Below are 23,175 nucleotides of genomic sequence, written 5' to 3' on the forward strand. Positions count from 1 at the left end.
CCTGAAACCAGGACCTCTTCCTGCGAAAAACCCACGGCCTGCTGATTCCGCTGATCATTCACTCTAATGATTAAACACGAAAGTCCTGAGGGTATAAACTATATTAAAACTTAACTCTAATCCTTTGGCAAAAAATCATGTCAATTATGAAATGAGTTGGACTCTTTGTAGAATCTATTTTACAGAGGGAAAAAAGAACTTGTCAGATCTTGATTTGGGCAGTGATGAGCGTGACTCTGAGAAAATGAGGCCAGCATAAAAAAATAAATCTCATCCCAAAAGTTGTGACAACTTCTCCCCTGAACCTTTCATTGGATATATTGCCAGAGCCTGTGGCTATTCTGTCATCTCTGTGGACGCTCCTCGGAATACAACCCAGATAACTCCAGGAGAAAAAAAGAAACAGAAGATCTTGTTGCACTTTACTCCATACATCTGTTCATGAAACACTGATTTCAACGTAATCCTCAATATACTATACACATCTGTAAAAGTGCACAAGATATTTCTCAACAATGAGCTGCGCATAATATCAAATCAAATTTCCTACATTTTCCACTGTGACATGCTGGATGTTGTAAGCTTTGTGCTTTTAAAGGCTATCAGAACTTCACCTCTTCTGCCCTCTCAGCAACTGCAGCTATAATGGCTCATAATAAGGGTCTGGAGTTAGGAGCAGACATGGTGTTATTACTGGTGGGTGGGGGTGTTCTTACAGAAATAATGTTGTAAGAACTGAAGCTTTTAAAGGGTTCTTACAGTTGATATAGAGTTCTAGGATATAAGGAGTGGTCACCGGCTCATCTACCCACACGAAAAACCTGTAATTAGTTGGAAAAGCATCCCGCTGTTGAAAGGAGGTATTTTGAGAGACGGACACAAAAGAGTGCTGGAGAGGTGGGCAGAACACCGGATTTCTTTCTTTCTCTCCTGTTGTTTCCAGTCAAGCCCTGTTTCCATGGCAACCTCCTGCCAGAGACAGCACTGAAAGGAAGGGTACCCGCCCTCTCTTAAAGAGGATGGCCGACCTGTGTGTGTGTTGTGTACATGATTCAGTGCGAGTGTTGAGTATTTATGCTGAAAGCTCCTGTGTGACTTGCATCAGGTACACGCAGCTGATGGGTTTATATCAGGTGAAATTGCACCTTTTGAGTTTAAACCCTCAACTCTCACTTCAAACTTTCGGCTTTCTTCAGCAGCATTTTTATCCTCGACTGTGACATTTGACTTCATTGATTTTAGTTTCTCATTTAATCCGAAGTGGAATGTAATGGACTGACAGTGTGTGTGTGTGTGTGTGTGTGTGTGTGTGTGTGTGTGTGTGTGTGTGTGTGTGTGTGTGTGTGTGTGTGTGTGTGTGTGTGAGACTTTAATATTACGACCTTAACTGTTTGCTCATGCATCAACCACATCTAAGAAAGCGTTTACAGTACGTACGTGACTGAAGCATGAGATTGAAGACTTTATGACTGTAGACAAACCCCACTCACAGACAGCAAACACTCTGGCTGAGGTCAGCCCGATTTGACACTCGAGCCTCCCCAGATAATTGCTTTTAGATATAAAAGAAAGGAGCATTTGAGTCTGCAGCAGATTAAAAGAACTAGAATACCACCAAACAAAAAATCTTTCAATTAAAGATGGAAAGCCTGTAAAGCTCCTCCTCATCCAGAAGACTGGGCATTAACACCTGAGGGTCTGCTTCTGAAAGATCTGACACCCTGTCAGCCTTCCCAGCATTGCTGCATTATGGACTAAAGCGTCTGCATGGACCAATTAGACGCACTGCTCGTCACTGGGATTAAAGAATAGAAGTATCTCTCCTTTACTGCCGGATACCAACACTGACCTGTCATTTTCATTTCTTCTTTTATGACTCTGAAATAGGCTAATCAGGCACAGATACAAGGAATTTATTTAGATGTCACCGTTATTGAAGTATATTGATTTTTGAGCATCAGAAGCAGGACACTGTCGACATGTCTTGTGTGGTTGATATCTTAATGGAAAATTATGCCAAACTGTGCATGAATGACCATCACTGATAATCTTGTAAAAAGTAAATTTCAGTAGAAAGTCAGAATGAGAAAAGAAAATTCAAATGGTTGGAAAGATCCTCAAGTAGACAGTGCTGCGAATGTACTTTTGACCTACCTTGTATGGTAAATTGAAGGTTTTAAAAAAGGTATCATGATTTACTGATAACGCTTGTTTCCTGTTTTACAGTGTATGATGTCCATACTAAATTATATGTTCCTAAAAAAGAAAAAGCTGATTTTGCTTTAGATTTACTGGTCAATGGAGAATATAGCGCAATAAAATAGGAGCACCTAAAGGTTGAATCTTCTCATTTTGTCAATGGTATAAACTATGTATTAATAAAACCATGAAAACTACATTTAAAAATTGAAGCATTTCTAGTTGAATAAGCAGACCTTGCAATCTAACTCAAGCACTACGAATGCAGAGTCAATCAAATTGAGTTGTCCCACCTTTGCCCTGGCCTTTGACCTCATCCAACAGAGGTAGCATGATGGCGTTGTTGAGGCTGGAGGGTGATCGAACAGCAGAAGTGTACATGAGGGGCAGCGACTGTACCACCACTGGGATGCGGTGTACATGGCTGGCCAGCTTCCCTGCTCCCGGCAGGCTCAGGGGGCTGGACGGAGGAGGCGGTACAGAATGCAGGATGTGCAAATATGGCTGACCTCTCACCCCACTTCCAGGAGGCACCAGAGGGCCTGATGTGAGCACAGATGAGGCTGAGGTGATGACCGAAGGAGAGGAGGAAGAGGACGATGATGACGATGATAAAGAAGACGGAGAAAAAGCAGATCTGAGAGGTGAAGAAGACAAGGCAGTGGTTGGGGTGGTAGATGAAGAGGACGGGCGGGGCTTGTTAATTGAGAGGTCAACCGGTTCGGTCTGCGTGTGGAAATGCAGGTTGTGAACGAGCAGGTCTTCTGGAGTCTCGGCTTTAACTCTGCTGAGGAAGAAGGGGACGCTGTCCATTGCAGAATAAGGGCGCACTTTAGGTGACTGTGGAGGAAACAAGAGAGAAAGATAAATAAATATAGGGCTAAACAAACACATCTACATTGACCTTGTTTCCACAAATGGGTTATTTAATAATTCCGGACAATTATAGATGTTTGTAGTATATATATGACAATAAAGGCATGTGGAACTTTTGTGAATTGTAGGGAAAGTAACTGTTCCAATCCTGATATGCTTCAAAAAGTATATGCGATGACAATCACTGAAAAGGGAACAATTAATTTCACGCACGTCTTCCTCCCGTGATGCCGTTGCTGTGCGTGACGTCATCCGCAGATGAAAAGCAGAGGAGCAAAGATAGCGCTTCCTTTCACCGTACACATTCTCTTTCCTCTTCTCCTAGTGTGGGTTGCCCACGCACTCTTTTCCTCCTGTTTTCCATCACTCCCACAGAACCATAGCTCTCTTGGCTCCCCTTTCTATCTCTCCTAAATCTCCTTTGTGACGGTGGAAAAACATCATATGGGCTCAATTTCCTGACCGTCTCCCCTCTGTCTCATGGCGATGGGCCTCTTAAGGCCATCATTGGTGGCTTAGGGTTCCACAAAACATCTCCCTCAACACCATGTTGACTATAACAGAAGCATCAATTTGCACCAGTTACAGGAACCCATTTACTTAGAAATGATAATCAAGAACATACACACCTAAAAAATGACACGGATCCTATAATTACTTATTTATTCCATCTGACTTTCAGGATTGGGGCCTTATTTTATGTGGTGTGTTCAGTTACAATATCAGAAGACATGCCACAGCTCTAGATTGACTGTGTTCTATGTGGGAGGAGTGCTAGAGTGTGTGGTGAGTGGTGTTGATCCTCACGGTGGAGCCTCTCACAGGCTGAGTCAGAGCGAGGGCCATCGGGGAGCAAGATCATCCAGGATTTTTTACTTATCTAATAAGAAACAAATTACTAAACTAAATAAGGAAATGTCGAACTTGAACTACAGCACCAACTACATAAGACCGAAAAAAATGTTCTGTGCTATAGTTTCTCACCATCACTTTTGTTTTTTTAAACCCACATTTCTTTCTGCTTATGTAATGCTGGCTGAGAGCGCTTCTGTGGTGATTTATAAAATTTTCTGTGTGGTGTGATTTTATGTAGTAAACTCTATTTTTACTCCAGACTGGTGTACTCATTTTCAGCCTACAGGAAACATTAGGACCCTGTGACTGAAATCATATGTGAGTCCTCAGTCAGAAAAGAAACCCCGCTCCATGCAAGATTGTCTCTGATGACCTCTGAGCTCTGCTGGGGTTCATTGTGGAGTCAGGTCAAGGTTCACAGCACATCCTGATCTGATTCATCACGCCACTGGCCCGGCATTTTTTGTGGGGGGGCAAATAGCTGTGCATGTAATCATTTATATTGAGGTCAGAATTCTGTTTGTACACATCAAGAGATAAACAAAGATAAACAACTTTTCAGAATCATTTCTTATAGTGCCAAGATAAAGAAGTTCTTGTCCATACTTTGTAGAACTCATCAAAGTTTATTTCTAGTAGTCAAGTTTTACAGCTCAGTCAATGAATCCTCTGGCAAGGTCAAGGAACTGACCATTTATAGCAGTTCTCAGGATACATTTAGTTGGAAAACTCAAGAGGAGGGGGAATGTGTGTTTTAGAAGATGTAAGGCTTTTAAATAAACAAAAACAGTTCATGGCGGCGGTGGCTCTGTCTCTAGCCTGAGAAGCAGAGGGTTCTTGGTTCAAACCCCGATGCAGACAAAACTTAAGAGGTAGTAGGAGAGCGGTGCCAGGACACATTCAAAGCACCACCAAGGTACCTTTGAGCAAGGTACCGAGCCCCCACATGCTCACATAGGGCCCTGGATGAGCTGGTTACTCATTCAGAGGTGTACCCTGCCTTTGCCCATATGCAGCTCCAGCACCCTCCCAGTAACCCCAAAAAGTCAAGAAAAAGAAGAAGAAAAAAAAAGTTGTGTGAAAAATGTACAAAGTGGATTGTGTTACGGCTTAGATAATCACGTCAGTAACACATAGGTTAATGTATGTCATCTTGGTGATAAATGAGCTGCCCCCGGAGATCACGGTATTACAGTCAATATCGTTTATCTAATTTTCCTACTCCATTAGGAATTTTTAGCTTAGAATTTGGTTGTTTAAAAGAAAACAGAATGAAAAGCACAAGATTAACTATAATTTGTTTACACTTTGTCTTTTCCGTGAGAGCATAATAGTGACCAGGAAATCTCTTTCAAATGTTATATATGTTATATATATATATTAGTACGACTGTGTGTGATTAATCAACCTTAAAGTAAACGCAGTTCTGTTACTGAGTGATTTTCCTAAGAGCTTAATCAAACATGAAGGACGTGAGCCCTAATGACTTTACAAGGAAGGTGGTGGAGCTCGGTGTCATAAATAGCAGTCAGGAGATACATGTTAAAGGTTTCCAAGGAATATGATACACAAGGAAATACTGCACCAACAAATGTCATGAAGTGACAAAATAAATGGCAATTACTGACATACCGGTAGTTTAAAAGCTGAAACTGGAACACAAATGTAAAAATCTGGTTAGAAAAGCAACCGAGAGGCCTACGGCAACATTCAAAGAGTAACAATTTTGGCAGCAGCGGGTTATGTTTTGAAGATTTTTCTTCTGGGTCTGAACGGGCCTGGCTAAATGATTGGTAGCTTTGAATTGACAATCAATCTTGGCATGAAATAATAAAAAGTTGGGGAAAAAATTTCCCCTCAAACTCCCAGTTTCAGCAAAATCAAAAGGTGGAGGGACAAAACCAGTGGAACATGTGTGAAAGCTTGTTGAGGGCTGTTCACAGCACATCCACAGATGAGGTGTTGCATTCATAAGGAACAATGGATCATAATAAAAAAAGAGATAACTGCATGCACGCCTATGTGATTAGGTGTCAAATGTTCTTGTCGTCCACTGTGTCAGCTTCCTCATTGACTAACCTTTAGGCTATCACCATTCTGCACACAGTTGTTCTGCATTTATTATACTCTCTTTACGTTATCTTCCTCAGGCTGCCCAAAGCTACGCTGCTTCAAGGCCTTAAAGTCATTAGACCTAATGAAGAGAATGTGAGTGTTTTGGAAAATTAGTTCCTCAGGTGATACTGCACCTCTCCAGAATAGACATTTGTTTTCCTACATCCTGACATGATGATAATTCCAACCACACGTGTAAACTCAGTGCTTATTTCTAACAGTCTGAACATGGTTGACACACATGGTTTTTATAAAAGTGCAAACAGCTACCTTCCACTAATTAGCTGTTTTTGACTTTGTTGGCTTTGTGCTTTCCTGTATTGCAACACATATGATGGAACATTTCTGCCTGTGCTTTATATTTATTGTGATACCCTCAACCCAGGTTTGTACATCTGATTCACCTGTCAGCAGGAGACTGAATAGATCAAAGTGGCTTAATGGAAAATAATCTCATGCCAAAAAAAAATGCTGATGAACGAGTCATCACAAAACAACAGTTGCACGAGCTTGTGTTCAGTGTCGACACAATCAAGCATCTAATTGTTGACAGCATAAGTGACATGAACAACCGAATGACTCATTACAGATTTCCAATTAGAAATAGAAGATCAGAGAAGACGTGCTTCTGAAGGAAGCCTGATAAGAGCCATCTCAGCCCCGGTGTATTCAAGATATAAGTTTCCGTTACCTCCGTCTGAGGCTTCAGAATTCACATGTCCGCACATCTGATTTGTTGGGTTGTTTTTTTTGCCAACTCATTATTTATTTATTGGGATAAATTCATAGCACAGGAAAGCTGAAGTTGTTTTTCAACGTCAAGATCATTTAATCTTACGTCGACTGAATGTGTCATTATTCTGAACGAGGTCATGAAAAGTTACTTTGGGGGGTGAATACAAAAGTTATTCGTTGATTTATATGAGTAAGTGTTTAGGATGTTGTTTTTCCCAAAAGTGTTTATTCCATTCTTACACAATAAGATCACATTCGTATTTGTTTGTTTGCGGGGTGAAGAGAATCATGAATCAGGTGCAAAGTTGATGAAGAGTCTGTGCTCCCAAATACATGGGAACAGTTGTCTAAAGGTCAAATCAATACAGCTCAGCTTTACGAAAAAAAACACACAATCTGCATCCTGGTTAGACTCTGAGACACATCTAAACCGGTGCAGATGGAAATGTGAAGCCACCCACACTTTCAGTTTGACTAATACAAACACATAAACGCAGTCGAACCTACACAGAGTCACACGCGCTGACACACATAAAGACATGTCCAACCGTTCTGTGCTACCTCCGTCCACATGCCGTTGTCTTTATTAGGGGATACTGGTTAGCAGGGCAGATTTTCCAGTCCCTTGTGGGTGAATTGTCTAACGAGGCAGACCATTTCCAGCAAGACTTTGGCCCCCCGCCACTCAAATGAAGACCACATTTCTGCAGCAGGCTAAACTGCCTGTCTGTCTGCGTCTGCCCTCTAAAGGGAAATATAGTCTGTTCAGTTGAGATTGGATCTCAGTGCACTTCAAAGCATGTGTGGGCTGTGGTGCTCACATCCTGTGTCTGTGACTGACACCACTATGCTCATGGAGAATGGTTCAAAGCCCTGGGTTTTGGGTAGCCTCATTGAGAAGGACACCTAGAAATTAGCCCCCTGCTCTTTTAAGACATGGAGATATTCCTGAGATCTGAGCAGGTATTTTACTGTTTCTTCAAGCATTCCCCCAGTAGTGATTATTGTGGCTCTGGGGTTCAGTGTATTGTTGATAGACTGTGGCTAGAAATCAATGACAACTGGACTTTAATTCTTCACAATTTTTTAAAAAAAAGGGCTATGTACCTGCTGTACACACAGCTGCGGCAGTGCCACAAAGCCCTTGTAACCTAGCAACAGCTTCTCCATAACAAGACCATTTCATTTCCATCTACGACCAATGAGCACAGTGAGGGCCATGACAACCTTTCAGTTTTGCTCACCTATTATTCCATATATCATCCATATGCACTGAGTAATTAAAGGTATTTCTCATAAATGAGATGGAAAGTGTTAGAACATTAGGGACACTTAGCTTCTCTGTAATAAATACAGAAAAATGCATAGCTAAGACGGTGGTTTTAACATTCATCAAAGATGGATGAATTCTTGGCCCCATGACCAAGTAGACTGCAAGAGCATGACCAGGAAATTCAGAAATGTAAAGGCACAGGAACTAGCAGGATGTCTAAAACTTTGGTTCCCAGGTGGCCTCCATCCCTGGAGGAGCAATAACATCTGCATAATCACCCTCAGCCAGCACAGGCTGTGTGCTGGCCCCAGTCACCTCCCCGAAAACACCCCGCTGCATTCCTGTTCCAGCTGTAGCTCCCCTTCTTTTCTTAGCTCTTCCCCTTTCCTACTTAGCACCATGCACCGCTCCTCTTGTGCACACTTGCATAGGCCTGGGAGTGATTATCAGCCCATTGCTGAGCGAAGGAACAACAGCAAGGAAAGCAAGAAAAAAAGAAAGAATTGTCGAGGGGGGAACTGCTCTCTTACCCCTTGTTCCGATTCCAGTGGCTCAGCTTTGACTCGGACTGCAGGCATTCCGTCAAGCATTAACATCCTGTTTCTTAGGCTGCCTGTGAATGGACACAGAAGAGGTATAAGATGGGAGTTTTAGAATGACTAAGCAGGTTCCACACTCAAAGCCAAGCAACAGCACTGTTGACCCACTGAGAAATAAACATTTTAAATGCACCCATTGCTAAGTCTCAAACCTGTCGTAGAAGCTTTGTCGTAGATAAACAAACACGAATTGTGTGGCCTCACGAATTGTGTGGTGTACAGCAGCACTCTCTTTTTCACATAATAAAGACTTCCAATTGCTTGGTGTACCCCTGCAGGGCTAATTACACTTTGTGACGTTGATTAAAATCCTCTTAACACTACAATAGAATACAAACGTTTGCTTTCAGATACAGTTTCTCAACACCAACACCCAGACAATGTTTCCTCTCAGGGTATTAAAGGCATTTTTTGGATATTATTTCAAACTGGAAATACAAATAAGACCACAATATTATGCATAGTCTCCCGCAGTCACATGCATAAGCACATCCTCCTTGTGGCTGCCTGTGTGATATTGGAAAGGGGGCAGTAATACAGAGCTCCTCAGCACCGCGCTGTGTCTTTAAAGAGACACTCAGATGAAACCACTGACAGCAACGCTGTCCGGTATCTCTCCGCTGAAGCAAACCTGAGGTAACCCTCCTATTACTTTAGCAGAACCACATGTAAGTGCATTCTGCTGTACATCGATGGCACCAGCAGCAGGGTGTGTGGCCCAATTGTCTTAATTGGCAGTGGAACCACCCTCACCGTTCAGGTGCAGGGATTTAAGAAAAAGAAAAAAAGAGCCAGCATGATATAATATGTATTCCAAACTGACCAAAATGTATATTTTTTGGGGCTCATTCTGTAATCATAATGTTGTGTTTACCAGTAAATCCACTTAAGATTGCTAAAAATTTGGTCAGCACTGTTTCTGTTTATTCATTCATTTAAAAAAAAGGTGGAATTGCTCAATCCCACACATTGTTCCAGTTCCTTTCAAGCAAAAGATTAATCCTGACTGAGTTTGTGTGTGAGGGAGGTAGAGAAAGTGGGAGGATTTACTCAATCTACAACCCCCCCAGATCTCGCCTCTCAGGTCTAAGTCCCTCAGGTACGCTGGCTGTGCTGCTATTGTATTGTTGTCCAGGATGTCCTTCGGCTTCAGGTCTTGGTAGGCCCAGATAGGGTTGCCATAGTAACGACTGGGCGGGTGGAGCTGCAGCCTCAGCCCAGCCTAAAGCCATGAGCTAAAGTGAAGAAAAGAGTGAACCAAATGAGACAAAAGGTGAGTTTTGCTCTTCTTCACCGTTCCATTTTTAAATTTTCCCCATCTTAGAAGGAAGTACATTATTTTAAGCTGGAAGTGTTGTTGTTTTTGTTTTTAAAAAGTCAGCCGAAACTTTCTTGCCTTTACATTGCTGAACTAAGACATTTCTGTTGGTTAAAAAAATGTATTTATTTAAATTTTGCCCAGCATGGCACCAGAATATTGTGCGAAAACAACAATCTTTCCCAATGTGTCCACAGTCCAGTTAATTCAGTGGTTTGTCTTCACCTTCCTAATGAACTGGTTTGCACCAGGCTATTCAAAGGAAATCAATAGTCATTGTATAGCTTGGCTTGTGACTGCAATGATTAAAGCACTGACAGCAGTGAGAGAGACCCAACACTGAGTAACGAGCTAATGGAACCAAACTGCATAGCATGCTGAAGAGGCTGAAATACATTGTCAAATGGTATTTCCAGAGGCTGCCAATCACTCAAAAAAACTTCAATAAAACAAAAGAGAGAATTTGGGGGGGGGGAAAAGTGTTTTTCCGAGTACAAAACCTTTGTGTCTGCAATTGGCAACCAGCAGCGCTCTGTCCATCAGCAGCGAAAACTGTGTGTGGGAGATGGAGAGAGGAAGGGAGTTACAGGCAAACAGGGTAGATTAAGATCACCTTTCCATTTGCTGTACTCTGAAATGAAATGGCCATCCCAGGTGTGTGGGGGAGTTGGAGAGAAAGAGAACGGCAGAGGAGTGTTGAAGAATCTCATTTCTCTCTCACCGACTGGCCCTCCCATCCCCACAAATCCCCTTAAAAAAGGGTAAAGGGACAAGGGTGAACATTCAGGCCAGCACTCTGTTTTTTATTTGTGCTTGCATGTGTCCATTAATGCATTTTAAAGTGCGAAGTGATGGCCACCACACAACCTCCTCAGTGGCCTCAGATCCACCATCTCTGCAGGTTCACCTATCAGCTGCCTGCTGCTGTGGCTGGTAGCTCTAGAGGAGGAATATACCAACCCCAACCAAGCTAGCTTGATTAATATATGAATAATCTTCAGACCTGAAATATACCTCAGCAACATGTGACATCTTAAATGTTCAGACACATTTGACCAAACGGTGGAAGCATGAACAAGCATTTGAACAGTTGATAAATGACCACAATAAAACACAAAAAATAAATGTAAATCAACAATAAAGTGCTGATTTAATATTGAATTGAACACTCCAAACAACTCTGATAACCACACAGCTGACCTGTGTCATTTGTTTGTAATGTAACTAAAATACTGAGCGCATTTCAATTACTGTAAATGTGCCGCGTGCTTTGAGTATGATTTATGGATGAACCGAGTAACCTTGTGCTTGTTCACAAAAATTCTAATGTGGTTATTCATTATTATTTATTCTGGACATAAATAAAAATGGAATTAATGGATTTCTATTCATTATACAAAAAATCTATTGTAGGGTCAAACATTTTTTTCAAGTTCGTAGTTTTTTAAAATACTAATATCTTAAATTTCCTTGCAAATTTAACTGGTATTTATTGGTACACATTAAAGTGTAATTATTAGAACTGTATATTTTGGTAATGTATGGTTTGTAATTTTGTTTTTTAAAGTTCTTAAGTATCCTACCAGCAAGGCCCATTCAGCCAAATTCAGAAATCAACTTGAACCACACCACAAATTCTAAAAAACACCTTTTTTAAAAACAAAAACCTTCAGAAGACAGTATGCAACCTTGCATGAAGTCACTTTCTTTGACGTTAACGGTAAATACAAAACAAAACAGAGCAAACTAGCCCCTCCCTTTAATGTTTACGCAATTGCCATTAACGCCATTATCAAAATTGGACCTGTGCTACGCTAATGACACTAAGATTCCTGAGCTTGTTGATTTTACCTACCTGTCCAGTAAGAACTTATCCACCTGTGCATTGGAGAGGCAGCCCTTCTGCCAGCAGAGTTCATGCCACCTTTGAATCTATTCCCCAATGTAAAATTCTCTTCTCCTCGCCATATATTCATACTTTTTCATGCCTCAGTCATTTTCCAAAATATATCGAGTTGAGCCAGTAGATGTTGTTCACGGCACCATCCGAGTATCTACTCGTGCTACCCAGTTCCCCTGGAGCTGCACGCGCACGCTTGTCCGTGATTGGCTGGAAGATGGTCTGTTATGATTTGGTGCACCGCCTGTCCCCCTGGTGTTGTTTATTTTGATTGTGCCAGTGTATTCAGGGGACAGGCAGGTAGGAGATCATGTGGAGATGCTAACAATTGAGACAAAAATGAAACCATGCAAGATCACATTGTGCACCTTTAGAATCCTAACAGTCTTATTGTGTACAACCCATATAAAGTTTCATGCGTGTGTCACCAAATATAGAGGTCATCAAATGTCAAGGCACTTGTAGTGAATATCACTTCCTTGTTTGAAGTTATAAAGGTAAAGACATGTGTGCCACGAACATTACTCTTTTCCAACATATTTTTCCTTTCATAACAATCACAGATTTTTCTCTGGCGGATTGAAATCAACCATCATGTGAGTATCTGAGCACAGTTTTCTGAGCAGTAAAACGCATCTGGTATTTAACTAAAGTTAGAACTTCAACAACCTTCTTCCCTCATGTCTCCCACACCACCCGTCAGATATGTGTCAAAGGGACCGGAAGCTGCTGCCATGGCGCTCACACTGCACAGGAATACAGGTTGAACATACGGAACTGTTGAGGACGGTGATATGAAGAGGAGGGAGGGTGTGGGGTCTTGTGAAGAGCGCAGGGTGTTTGCTGGCAGTAGCTGGGCTGCAACCAACAGAGAATGGAGGGTGGGTGGTGTTCAGTGGGGAGGAAGAGGGGGGGGGGGGGGTGTCAGAAAAGCGAGAGAGGGTAAAGAGGGGATATGGATCCCAGCCAAGACCCGGTCAAGCGCAAAGCACACAGTGCAAGAATGCCAACACACCCCCACCCCCACCTGGTCTTCTACCAAAAAAGAATGGAGGGTAACAGAGACCCGCTAATAACATCTTTTACAATTTTTGATTGAAAAAGGTCTATTAAATATGGAACTAGAACTAGAAGGAACACCACTTCTAAAAAGGACAGGGCTGCAGGTGATGTGAAACAGGCACTTCCTGCTTTTGGCCTGTATTGTGGACCACAGCCCCTGCCTCACTGCACTTCCCTCTTCTGTGCCCTTGGACATCCAGTATGAAACAGTGGCCTGATAGGCAGCAAACTGTGCAGCTGCCCAGTAATGCTCTTCCACTTCCTGTCTTTTTGGTCACTCAAACAGAAGCAAAAAAATATTTGACCATGCTTGCAATTTCTTCAGAAGATCGGTAACAGAAATGTTAGGGAAGAGGAAAAGAGAGCTGGCAGGAAGATACGTCTGTAGACCTTAGAAGCAACAGACTCGCTCAGTGTAGACGCAACAGAGCAGCAGCTGATTTTCATTCTAAGCTTTGACCTGCTTCATGTTAAACCTATTCATGACCTCATCTTGTTGGCTTCATTCTGGTCTTGAGAGCTCATTCAAGTTCCCTGCAGAGTTACTACTTAAGAGTAACTGCATCCAGGCAAATAACAGCCTGGTGGGGGTTAAAGGTTCAACAGGCATGAAGCTCCCACCTTCAGACATCAGTTCTCACATCACAGCCAGAACACATAAATTACATATGAGCTTAAAAGACAGACAGACTGACAGTTATTTACTGTATTTCTATACAAAAAATCTATATAAAACAACCTGTAGCCTGATTTAGTGTATTGCTACAGCTATAAAACAGCTACAGTCCAAACTGACAGGCACCACCACTGGCCTCGGAACAAAAAAGCTGATTTACTTTCTTTAGCTTTTAACTGACTTTTTAATTGATTACCATCTAAATAAATAGTAGCTGAAGGTCAGCTGGGAGTTCTGGCTTCATAGTTTGGGAGGATGAAAGAGCAAAACTCTTAAACTCCAGCCATCCTGTCTGAGACAGATTTTAAAAATGCAGGCAAGAAAATACAATGATTAAAAATCTGTATGTGGGTCAGACATGAAACGCTGTTCAAAATAGTGGTAAAGATCAGGGGGTTAAAACAGCATTTGGTTAATCTAGTAATTGTTATTTCTTTATCAGCTGAAATCAAATTTAGTTCACTTTTTTATAATGTCCACAATCATCTTCTTCCATTTAAGGTAGTCTTCGTTTTCTGGTGACCTCATGTTCTCAAACATGACAACCCTCAGTCCGTATCATTAACAATGGATGTATGCTAAACAGAAAATCTACCAGTGCCCCAGACTTTACTCATGTGCTGAGAGTGTACTGAGGTGGTCAGCTTTTTGAAATCATTCTTGGCTCTCTGTGATTGGTCTCAGAGTTTCCATTTCATAAGCAGCGTTTCCTTGGCGGTGAGCGCTAAGTCTTTTTAACATTATCGGGACATTTTTGAACGGAGCTCAATAGAGCAGGCTGCTGCTGCCTCGTTGAACTCAGAAGCAAGTATGTGTAAAAGATCTAACAAGCATAAAGGTAGCACGCTACAGTTTATGTTCAGTGAATTTAAAATGAAAAAAGCTCCCTGAAGGCTGCAGCATCCCTCCTGGAACGGTGTTCAAGTGATATACTTTACCTCAAAATACCGTGCCATTTCCAGTGGGAATAAATCATTTCCACTGAGGAAAAACAGCTTTCTTCGTCAGCGAAGACAGGATCTCATATGTTGGGTGTTGTCATCTCTGGCACATACAGACAAACATGTAGCTTATCAGGTTCCATCAATTTAAACTGAATGTCAACCTCTATTTGTCTGATTTTCTCCAGGCTTCAGTTGTTGTTGTATTTGATGTGACAAACAAGACTGACTGGGCTTCCTGTTACACTGAGCCATGTTGCCTTTTTAAACATCACACTCTGTGGCACAATAACTACTGCCTCAAACAATAATAATATAATAATAAGACAAATAAAAATTAGTCAAATATTACTTTCCTTTTGGAAAATGATTGTCAGAAACCTGAGGGGAAAACCCTCAGATGGAATAAAGTTAATCAGCAGTTGATCAAGTAAGAAGGCAAACAGTGAGTGTGCTCTGGCTTATTTGTATTTTTGAAAGCAAATGCTAGCCTTTTCCACTAAAACCCAAATACCTATGTGTATTTCTTAAATATACACATGAACCCACACAAGGAGGCCTGTGCATGTTCCCATAGTCTGGTAGATTGCTTTTTGTCCTTGCTATTTCTGCCAGGGGCAGGGGGATCCTGTGTCAGTAATCTGGGATGAGATTGCCAGATGCAGCTCAAGCGCACTGCCTTCACAAGTGGGAGGACATACAAACACATGCTAGAGATGATTTTTATTTTATTTTTTTAAATCTGTCATGCTGCCTCGAAGGTCAGTCAAGTGATACTTATTTAAAAAGGTAACAGGTAAGATCACTAAAATACTAAACTCAAAAGATTTCAAATCGATATACCAAAATAAAACTCCCTAACAATGATTTGTTTTTAAAAATCTGATCTGTTTTTCCTCTGTAAAATCTCCCCACCTCCAGCTGTGAAACTGCAGGCTGAAGAAATTACTAATTCTGAAAACTCACACTCAGAGTGAAAAGATGAGCTGTTTACTGATCAGTCTGCATTTCTGTCTGGCACGTTGCAGCATTTAAGGCTTACTTCCTCCTCTGATACAATATGGCTATCACACATAAACACTATGGCGTCACCCACGGCGTACCACACGTCTCAGACGAACACACAGAAACACACAGGGAGAGGCGTGCACATCTGTCTCATACCATTGCAGCTGTGCCCTTGAAAGAAGAATAAAGATGCCCATTCAACACAAAATGCCACCCACACACACCTACAGTTTACAAATCGACACATGTACACACATGCACGCAGGCACGCAAGCGCATACACAGGCCTCCACAGTGCTCTCGAGAGAGGTAAACAGTAGTCTGACATCCTCTTGCATCATGTGAGTCAAATGCAGCACAGAAGTGGCAAAATATATTGAGACCGTGACAGTGCTAAAATGAGGTGACATTACCCGAGTAAGCTCTGACTTAGAAGTCAAAGCAATTTGCAACACCATTGGCGACGGTTTGTGTTCAATTGAGGATCTTTTCGATTAAATCATGGGAGAGAATACAACAAATATGGTATGTGAGGGCTGGTCAGAGGGAGACTATGAGTGAACCATGCACCTGTTATAGAGTGCGCCTATGAGACATGCATATTTCAAAGGATCCAGGGACCTCTGCCGCACAGTCTTCACAGATAAAGCGACACACATGCACACACACACTGCACACAGGCGTGTGTACTTCCTGGGCAATGAACTGGGGTCAATGACAGTGCATCTAAAATAGCCTGTGACACAAAAAAATTACTTGCATTAAAGGAAGGGACGCTGATCCTGAGCAACATCGAGCGAGACTGGCTCAATCAAACTGCAATTATTCCATTTCAATACCAATAGATCACAGAGATTGGAAAACAGAATATGTGTACATGATGGTGAGAAAAGTAACGAGAATATGTATTCTATTGTCAGCTCTTATTTACTGTAACAGCATGGTTTTAGGTTGATGCAACCACACTTCTGCACATAAGAATCACCACAAACTGTCAGCAGTGTTGTCAGAAAAACTGTGGAACAGTTTTCTGTGTGATTTAAGGTGAATAAAAACCCTTTCTAGTTTTATTTTGATGAATTTAGTGTGAGTGCACTGTACTCGGAATAAAAGCCCACAAAATAAGAAAGTCAAAGATTTTACAGATTTTCTCAAGGAAAGGCTCCATCATTTCTCTATGTTCTGCTCCAAAGGCTAAGAACGAGAAGCTGGACTCATTTATTGTCACAAGAGTAAGGTAGGATGTCGTAGATTGATATCCCACTATAACCTGCATCCGCCCCAGCAACGCCACCACTATCAACCACCCACACACTCTCTGCCTTTGCTTCCTCTCCCTTAGGAATGATAGCACAGTACACTTCAGCCCTAATGGGGTATTCTTTGAGTTGGCTACTGCCTTATATCCCCCTAGGCTCTATCATTGTGTGTGTGTGTGTGTGTGTGTGTGTGTGTGTGTGTGTGTGTGTGTGTGTGTGTGTGTGTGTGTGTGTGCGTGTGTGTGTATGTGTGTGAGAGAGAGAGAGAGAGAGAGGAGCTTCCCTTACGACATGTAATACTGAATACTGGATGTGTGTGAGTGACCCCCCTTCCCCCAACATATGCACCGTGTACATACAACTCACAATGACTTGTCTGCTGCACGCATCACAGCACATGTGCCCCCATATGGTCTTTCAAAGATCGACCTAGATGTTATACAATGATTGTACACACAAGCATGAGGGGATACCTGAACACGACCCCCTTTTTCAAGTGCTACCCCATTTAACCTCATTTTCTGCTGACACATCTGAATTTAGCCCATCCCCTGCACTGTACACGTAAACAAAATAACATTCCAACACAATAACACTCTTTTCATCAAACATGGGTGCAGTTATTTCTGATGCCAGCTTTTGATTCTAGTTTAACTTAGCTCGCCATAGTAAAACCCAGCAGCTGTGTTTATCCCCATTACTCACACTCCTTGTGCCTTCACTCATTTGTCTTTTGCCATGCTGTACTCACACCTGGATGAAATAACTAATGGACAGGAGTTGAAGTACAAAGCACAACCTATGTTTGGTTATGTTAAACCCAAAAAGGCCCTGGAATGCCACGGGCATCCCCCCAAATGGATTCAACATGGTGTATGAATAATTTCCTTTTTTAACAGTTGACCTACAGTGCAAGTGGAAACAAAGCTCACAGGGATGCAAGCAACATCCAAACACAGGTCTGCTGAAACCATCTGCAGTGAGGCTCCAACGGTGGGTCCCAATGATTGGTTACAGGGAAACTCTTCCAAGCAAAAACAAGCTTAAGAAATGATTTGATCTCTTTGGTCTCAAGTTTTCCTCGTTTTTTAAACCTTTCTTGTGTTCCTTTCTTGATTTTACTAAATTCGGCATAAGTGGAGAATGACGGGCTTTAAAATAACACACCTTTTCTTTTTTTCCCCCCAAAACATCTCAATTAATCATCAGCATGGGGAAAATTTGGATAGTTGAGTCATTTCCAGTAGGTCCTCACAAGCCTACCCCTGAGATTTCATTACTAGAAAAACAAATTATTGGTCGATGTCCTGGACACTTTGAACTCTTCCTCCCTTAAGGTTGTTTGCTGTTAGATGACAGTTTTTCCTATCCTTAAAACATAAATTTGGTTACTCTGACGTTGGTGTTCAACCATTGCAGTTATTCTTGTTAGATGGTAGATCTATCTGTTTGGATTATGAACCCCAGAGTCACTAGCTGTTACACAATACTTTCCATGCTCTCTCTCTCTCTCTCTCTCTCCCCCACCCCTTGCTGTCTCATTCCCCCAGTCACAAAAACACACATGCTCTTACTCCATGTACAACCTCAACTCCAATTCGATAAACAAACGCTGGTTGGACACTGAAGTCAAAGGTTGAATCCACAACAGGAATCGTGAGGGGAGAGAACATTTTATCATTTACTGACACGATGAAATAACAGCACAGGGATTTCAACTCGTAGTAGCTGCTTTTATTTTTTACATTAATGTTATCTCATGTGCAAGACATCTGACTTGACTGCAGTGACTGTCTTTTTTGTGGTTATCCCTCCACGGTTACCAGTCTATTTAAGCCTCTTTGGCCACAGGCTTGTTAAGAGTCTGTGGGTGTTTTTGTGTGCATGAAAAAACCCAGGTTTGGTGCGATAACTTTTCCACTGCCAGGGGCAACAGGATATTCACAAAGCCCCTTAAACATGGTTTACCTGTATAGGCCTTGAATGAGTCCAGTGCAGTCTATCTGCAATTAATCACATGAATCGCCACAGCAGCGAGTTGGATAAATTATCTGGTGCATAGTCAATATTGCAGCAGTTAACACTGCTGATTTGGAGTCATTTGAAATCACAAATGGCCTAATAAAACAGCCATCAAGCATGCTGATAGACTACCGGTACACAATTGAGACAATACCACTTGTTCCTGGGGGATTTAAATTGCAAACATATAGAACATCTGTGTGATTTTAGGAGACGGATGATGAGTAGGAAGAGGGAACCCTGCAAAATAATTTGGCATGCTGTGGAGAGGACTGGTGATGGACAGATAGAGTCTATCCACTGGTGATTGGCTTTTTAATTGAGTCCCCCCCACGTACGCCACCCTCCTGCGCTGATCTCTATCATAAGCCCCTGAACCGTGTCTTGGGTGGGCGGTCAAGCCACTGCAAGATTGCAATTGAATCACAAGCCACAGATCACAACACAGCTAAATAATTTCACCATTACCAGCTGCAACAGATGGCTGAACAGCACAAGTGAGTACAGGACACCGTTATCTGCCTTTTCAGTCAGGATGGTGATCAATTCCTAAACTGGTGCTCGTGAAGGTTATCATGTTGTTGATGGTTACCCAACTACTGATTATAAAATGGAAAAAAAAATCTTAAAGTTTCTTTCTAAACTTTCTTGAACCATATCACATAAGCCATAAAAACATTGTGTACGGATATTTCACATTTGAGATTCAAACCAAGAATTCATGTCCCTTCCTAAATGGTTTTTCGTGACAGTTTCAATGAGCGCTTCTATGACTCACTGAACATCCAGACGCTGTAGGGGGTCTCGTCCGCGCACACACTCCCCGTCAGTTTTTGGTGAATCCCCCACTTGCCAAAAATTCATTACCACTGTAATACAGTTAAAGGCAAAGCGGGGCCTCTCAGCAACACGAGGGTAAAGTCACAGAGGTCAGTGCTCAGTTTCCACATCAAACCCTGGAGCAGAGGCCAGAGTCTCAACTCAACCGCCCCCCCCAAACACCCTTTTCCCTCCCTCCTGCTCTCTCTCATGCCCCCCGCCCTCCCCTCATCTCCTAACACACATACACAACTAAACACACCCTCCTCCCCCTTGCTGGATGTACAAATGCCTTTGCTGTCAGCTCTGCCCCAGTCCCCTGTAATTGAAAATAACAGCCATGGGCCAACCCCCAACCACTCTCCCCAACCTGGTGGCTCTCCTCCTCTGTGACAGCCACCCATCAATACCAATGACTATTACCCTGGAAGTGAGAGCGCTGCTGATGACATCTAAGACACCACCCCTGCAACACTCCCACCCCCCACACTGCACACACCATCGTCCTTCCTCCGCTACCCGAGCCTCCTAATGTTTAACCCGTTGCTAACAGCGGTGTTTCTGTCTCTAAGCTGCTATAGTAGGAAACAGTGGGCAGAACAAGGCTTTTTTATACATCTACAAACAGTAACGTTTCACACGATTGCACACCCAACTCTCCAATGATATGCACAAAATTCGAGCAGCAAACTTTTTTCCAGTGAGAAGCACTTACAGAGTTACTCATTGCAGTCTCAGTTCACATGTTTGTCCCAGCCAGCATTATACTTCAACAGTTGATGAGCTCTAAAGTTGATTTATGAGCACATACAAAGAAAACAGTTCAGACTTCGTAACTGGTGGCACTACTGTAAAGTCAGGATGCCGTTCATGACCATCGGTCATAAGTTTGACAGTTTAGGAATTTACACTGAAAAGAGATTGTTGCACGTCCAGCCGCTGCCATGAAGGGACCAAACCGATACCCCGCTGACTGACACCGCGCACAATGCCTTAGGTGATCTGAGCTGTCATCTGCTCTGATAAAGAAATGACAGCTGAAGGAGATGCACCAAACACAAAGCCCGGCAACGTGACAAGCGAAGCACACAACAGCAGCAGCAGCAGCAGAGGTAGAGGATGAGTAAAAAAGAACAGACCTTGTCAGAAGCTGCAGAGCCAGGGAAACTAGAAGACTGTTTTCCTTTCTACAGTCCTCTCTGTCTCCTCTCCTCCTCTCCCTTTCCTCTTCTCTCCTCTCACTGTGCTTGTGTGTGTATGTATGTGTGTGAGTGAGTGTGTGTGAGTGAGTGAGCAGCAACTCCCTCCCCTTCTGCCTCTCAGCTGCTCAGCTCAGGCAGTTCTCAGGAAATGAATGGGAGCGCACAGAGAACTGTTGTACTTGCAAATGACTTACCCCGAGTCACATGATCCGCTAAATGTAGGGTGGGCCGGTGGGTGGAGGCTTCATAAGCAAAGGGAAGACAATATACTCTAAGCTTTAACAGCATGCATCGAATTACAAGGGGCCCCTCCGGGGAGATTTCCGACGCGTCCGCTCTCAGTCAGCCCGGACTCAGTCTCTACCCCACCCGGAGCACAGCGGAGAGCACCGGGCTGGGGGTGAGCACCGGAGCACCTCCCCGTTTAAAGGGGTACGGCCAGGAAAGTGTGAAGGGATTTTAATTAAAACTACTTTGCTCTTAAACTGGATGAGCCGTTACTGTGGAAGTATTTATAGAATTAACAAGTTGAGCAAAATACAATGAAAAAGAATGTTTGAATGCAGGATTATTTTGTTGTCGTTGTTGTTTTATGGAATAATTTGTAAAACATTTTATCTGATGGAACTGATGGAATGGTGGTTGGTTGAATAACCAAATTTCAAATAATTTCCTATTTTTATAACCAAACTTTGCCTAGGCCTAATTGTTCCACTCAGTGAAATATTTTTGTTACATTTAAAATATTTGATAGCAGATTTAATTATTTTAAAAACCTAATTACTAGTTGCAACACAACAGACTGATGGGCGGTTTGATACACAGACAGACAGACTCACACAGACACACAGACAGACAGACAGACAGACAGACTCTCACAGACACACACAGACAGACAAACAGATTTTTAATACATTTTATGTATTCTAATATTGTTTTTCATCTGATCAATTATAATATCATTTTTAAATGTTTAAGTACAGTGCATCAGTGTCCCATTTTCTGGTTCTGTTCATTATAAAAAAAAAACTTAATGATAATATTTGCTGGATACCAATTGTACATGAAGAAAAATATGGTTTTTAGGCTCTTGGCTGCTGTTTTCTTTTTCTTTTTGTCTGCTGTGACCAATCTTGAATAATCAGAAATATTCCTGCATAATGACTCTTATTAAATCCTCTTCGGTAATGCCTGAACCACTGCGCCCATGCAGATGCTCTTCAGCGCCCATTGCCAGTCCCCTGAGAGCTCTAATTAAGGTAAGGAAGCAGGACTCATCTGCATGGCTGATGGAGCTCACACTTCTCTTTATCATGGAGCTGCTGGAGCGTTGAGAGAGTCGCGGAGAGATGACAGAGGCAGAAGATACAGTGGTCCAGTCGGCATGGTCCAGCCACTTAATATTCATGCTGTTTCACATTAGATAGTGTTTGTCTTGTTTGCGGTGAATGGGAGTACAATGGTTGGGTGGTGGGGAGAAGACCAAATGAAAAATGAATATGGTTGGAAAGAATGGACGAGGAATGATTAGTGAATAGATGCACATAATTTAAGAAATACGTTTCATGATGACTTCATTTGGGGTATTCAAAAAGGGGTTTTGTTGAATGGATGAATTGATGAGTAGAATAGTAGAAGGTGATTTCTAATGGGACCAAAGTGCACTTAAAAAAAGAAAGGTTTGATTCAAGTAATGTTTGTTTTCTAAACATTGTTATCATTACCGGATCAGTACCACCACACGTTATACAACCCTCTTCCCCACCAAACTGTGGCTCTGCTATAGCCTTTTTTTTGTGTGTGGTTTCCATGACACCTACTAATAACCAGCCACCTACCTACAACGAGAACAGCTCTTAGGTGGATAAACAAAACAGGGCTAAATCGGAACGGAACTGGACTGCTGTAAAATGCTATTTTCCTTTTTCGAAGTAGTGGATTTTATACGCTTCTGATTATACTAAGCATTCTACATGTTGCAAAGTTTGTCCACTTTCTCCCTCTGATACATGTATACAGAGATTCTTCTTGTTATCTGTACAACAAACTTGTAATCATGGACACTCCCGAGACATACGGTCATTAACTGCACAAATGGATGCACGACGGCAGTCAATTACAGATTAATAGGGCATTGCTTAATCTAAGCTAAGAAACATGATTTCTGCGATGAGAGGGCTGTTTTGTTGGTGGGGTATCTGTATGATGGAACAGTAATGTAACATCAGCCATAAGGCCCAGTGATGATCCCCCTAATGACGTCCTGAGGAGCTCCTACAAATGAAATCCTAACTGTGTAACTGGTGCCCCAGGAGG

The 23,175-nt window shown here is 42.2% G+C and overlaps 1 protein-coding gene across 2 annotated transcripts in view; it reads right to left on the minus strand.

Moving 5' to 3' along the window:
- The window catches only part of klf12b (Kruppel like factor 12b), a 31,613-nt gene extending 10,384 nt beyond the window's left edge, over positions 1-21,229 (minus strand). Inside the window, exons 1-3 of one of the 2 annotated variants that reach the window (XM_003961611.3) lie at positions 21,054-21,229; positions 8,584-8,666; positions 2,493-3,039 (exon numbers count right to left, since the gene is read on the minus strand). In XM_003961611.3, the coding sequence (XP_003961660.2) occupies positions 2,493-3,039; positions 8,584-8,666; positions 21,054-21,147 (724 nt within the window). In that variant the 5' untranslated portion in view covers positions 21,148-21,229. Of the gene's footprint in view, positions 1-2,492; positions 3,040-8,583; positions 8,667-20,796; positions 21,027-21,053 lie in introns of those variants that run through there. The other variant, XM_011606869.2, reaches the window with a different exon arrangement.
- Between the last annotated feature and the right edge of the window lie 1,946 nt (positions 21,230-23,175).

Source organism: Takifugu rubripes, chromosome 1 (genome assembly GCF_901000725.2).
Source record: "Takifugu rubripes chromosome 1, fTakRub1.2, whole genome shotgun sequence".
In the NCBI taxonomy this organism is placed as follows: domain Eukaryota; kingdom Metazoa; phylum Chordata; class Actinopteri; order Tetraodontiformes; family Tetraodontidae; genus Takifugu; species Takifugu rubripes.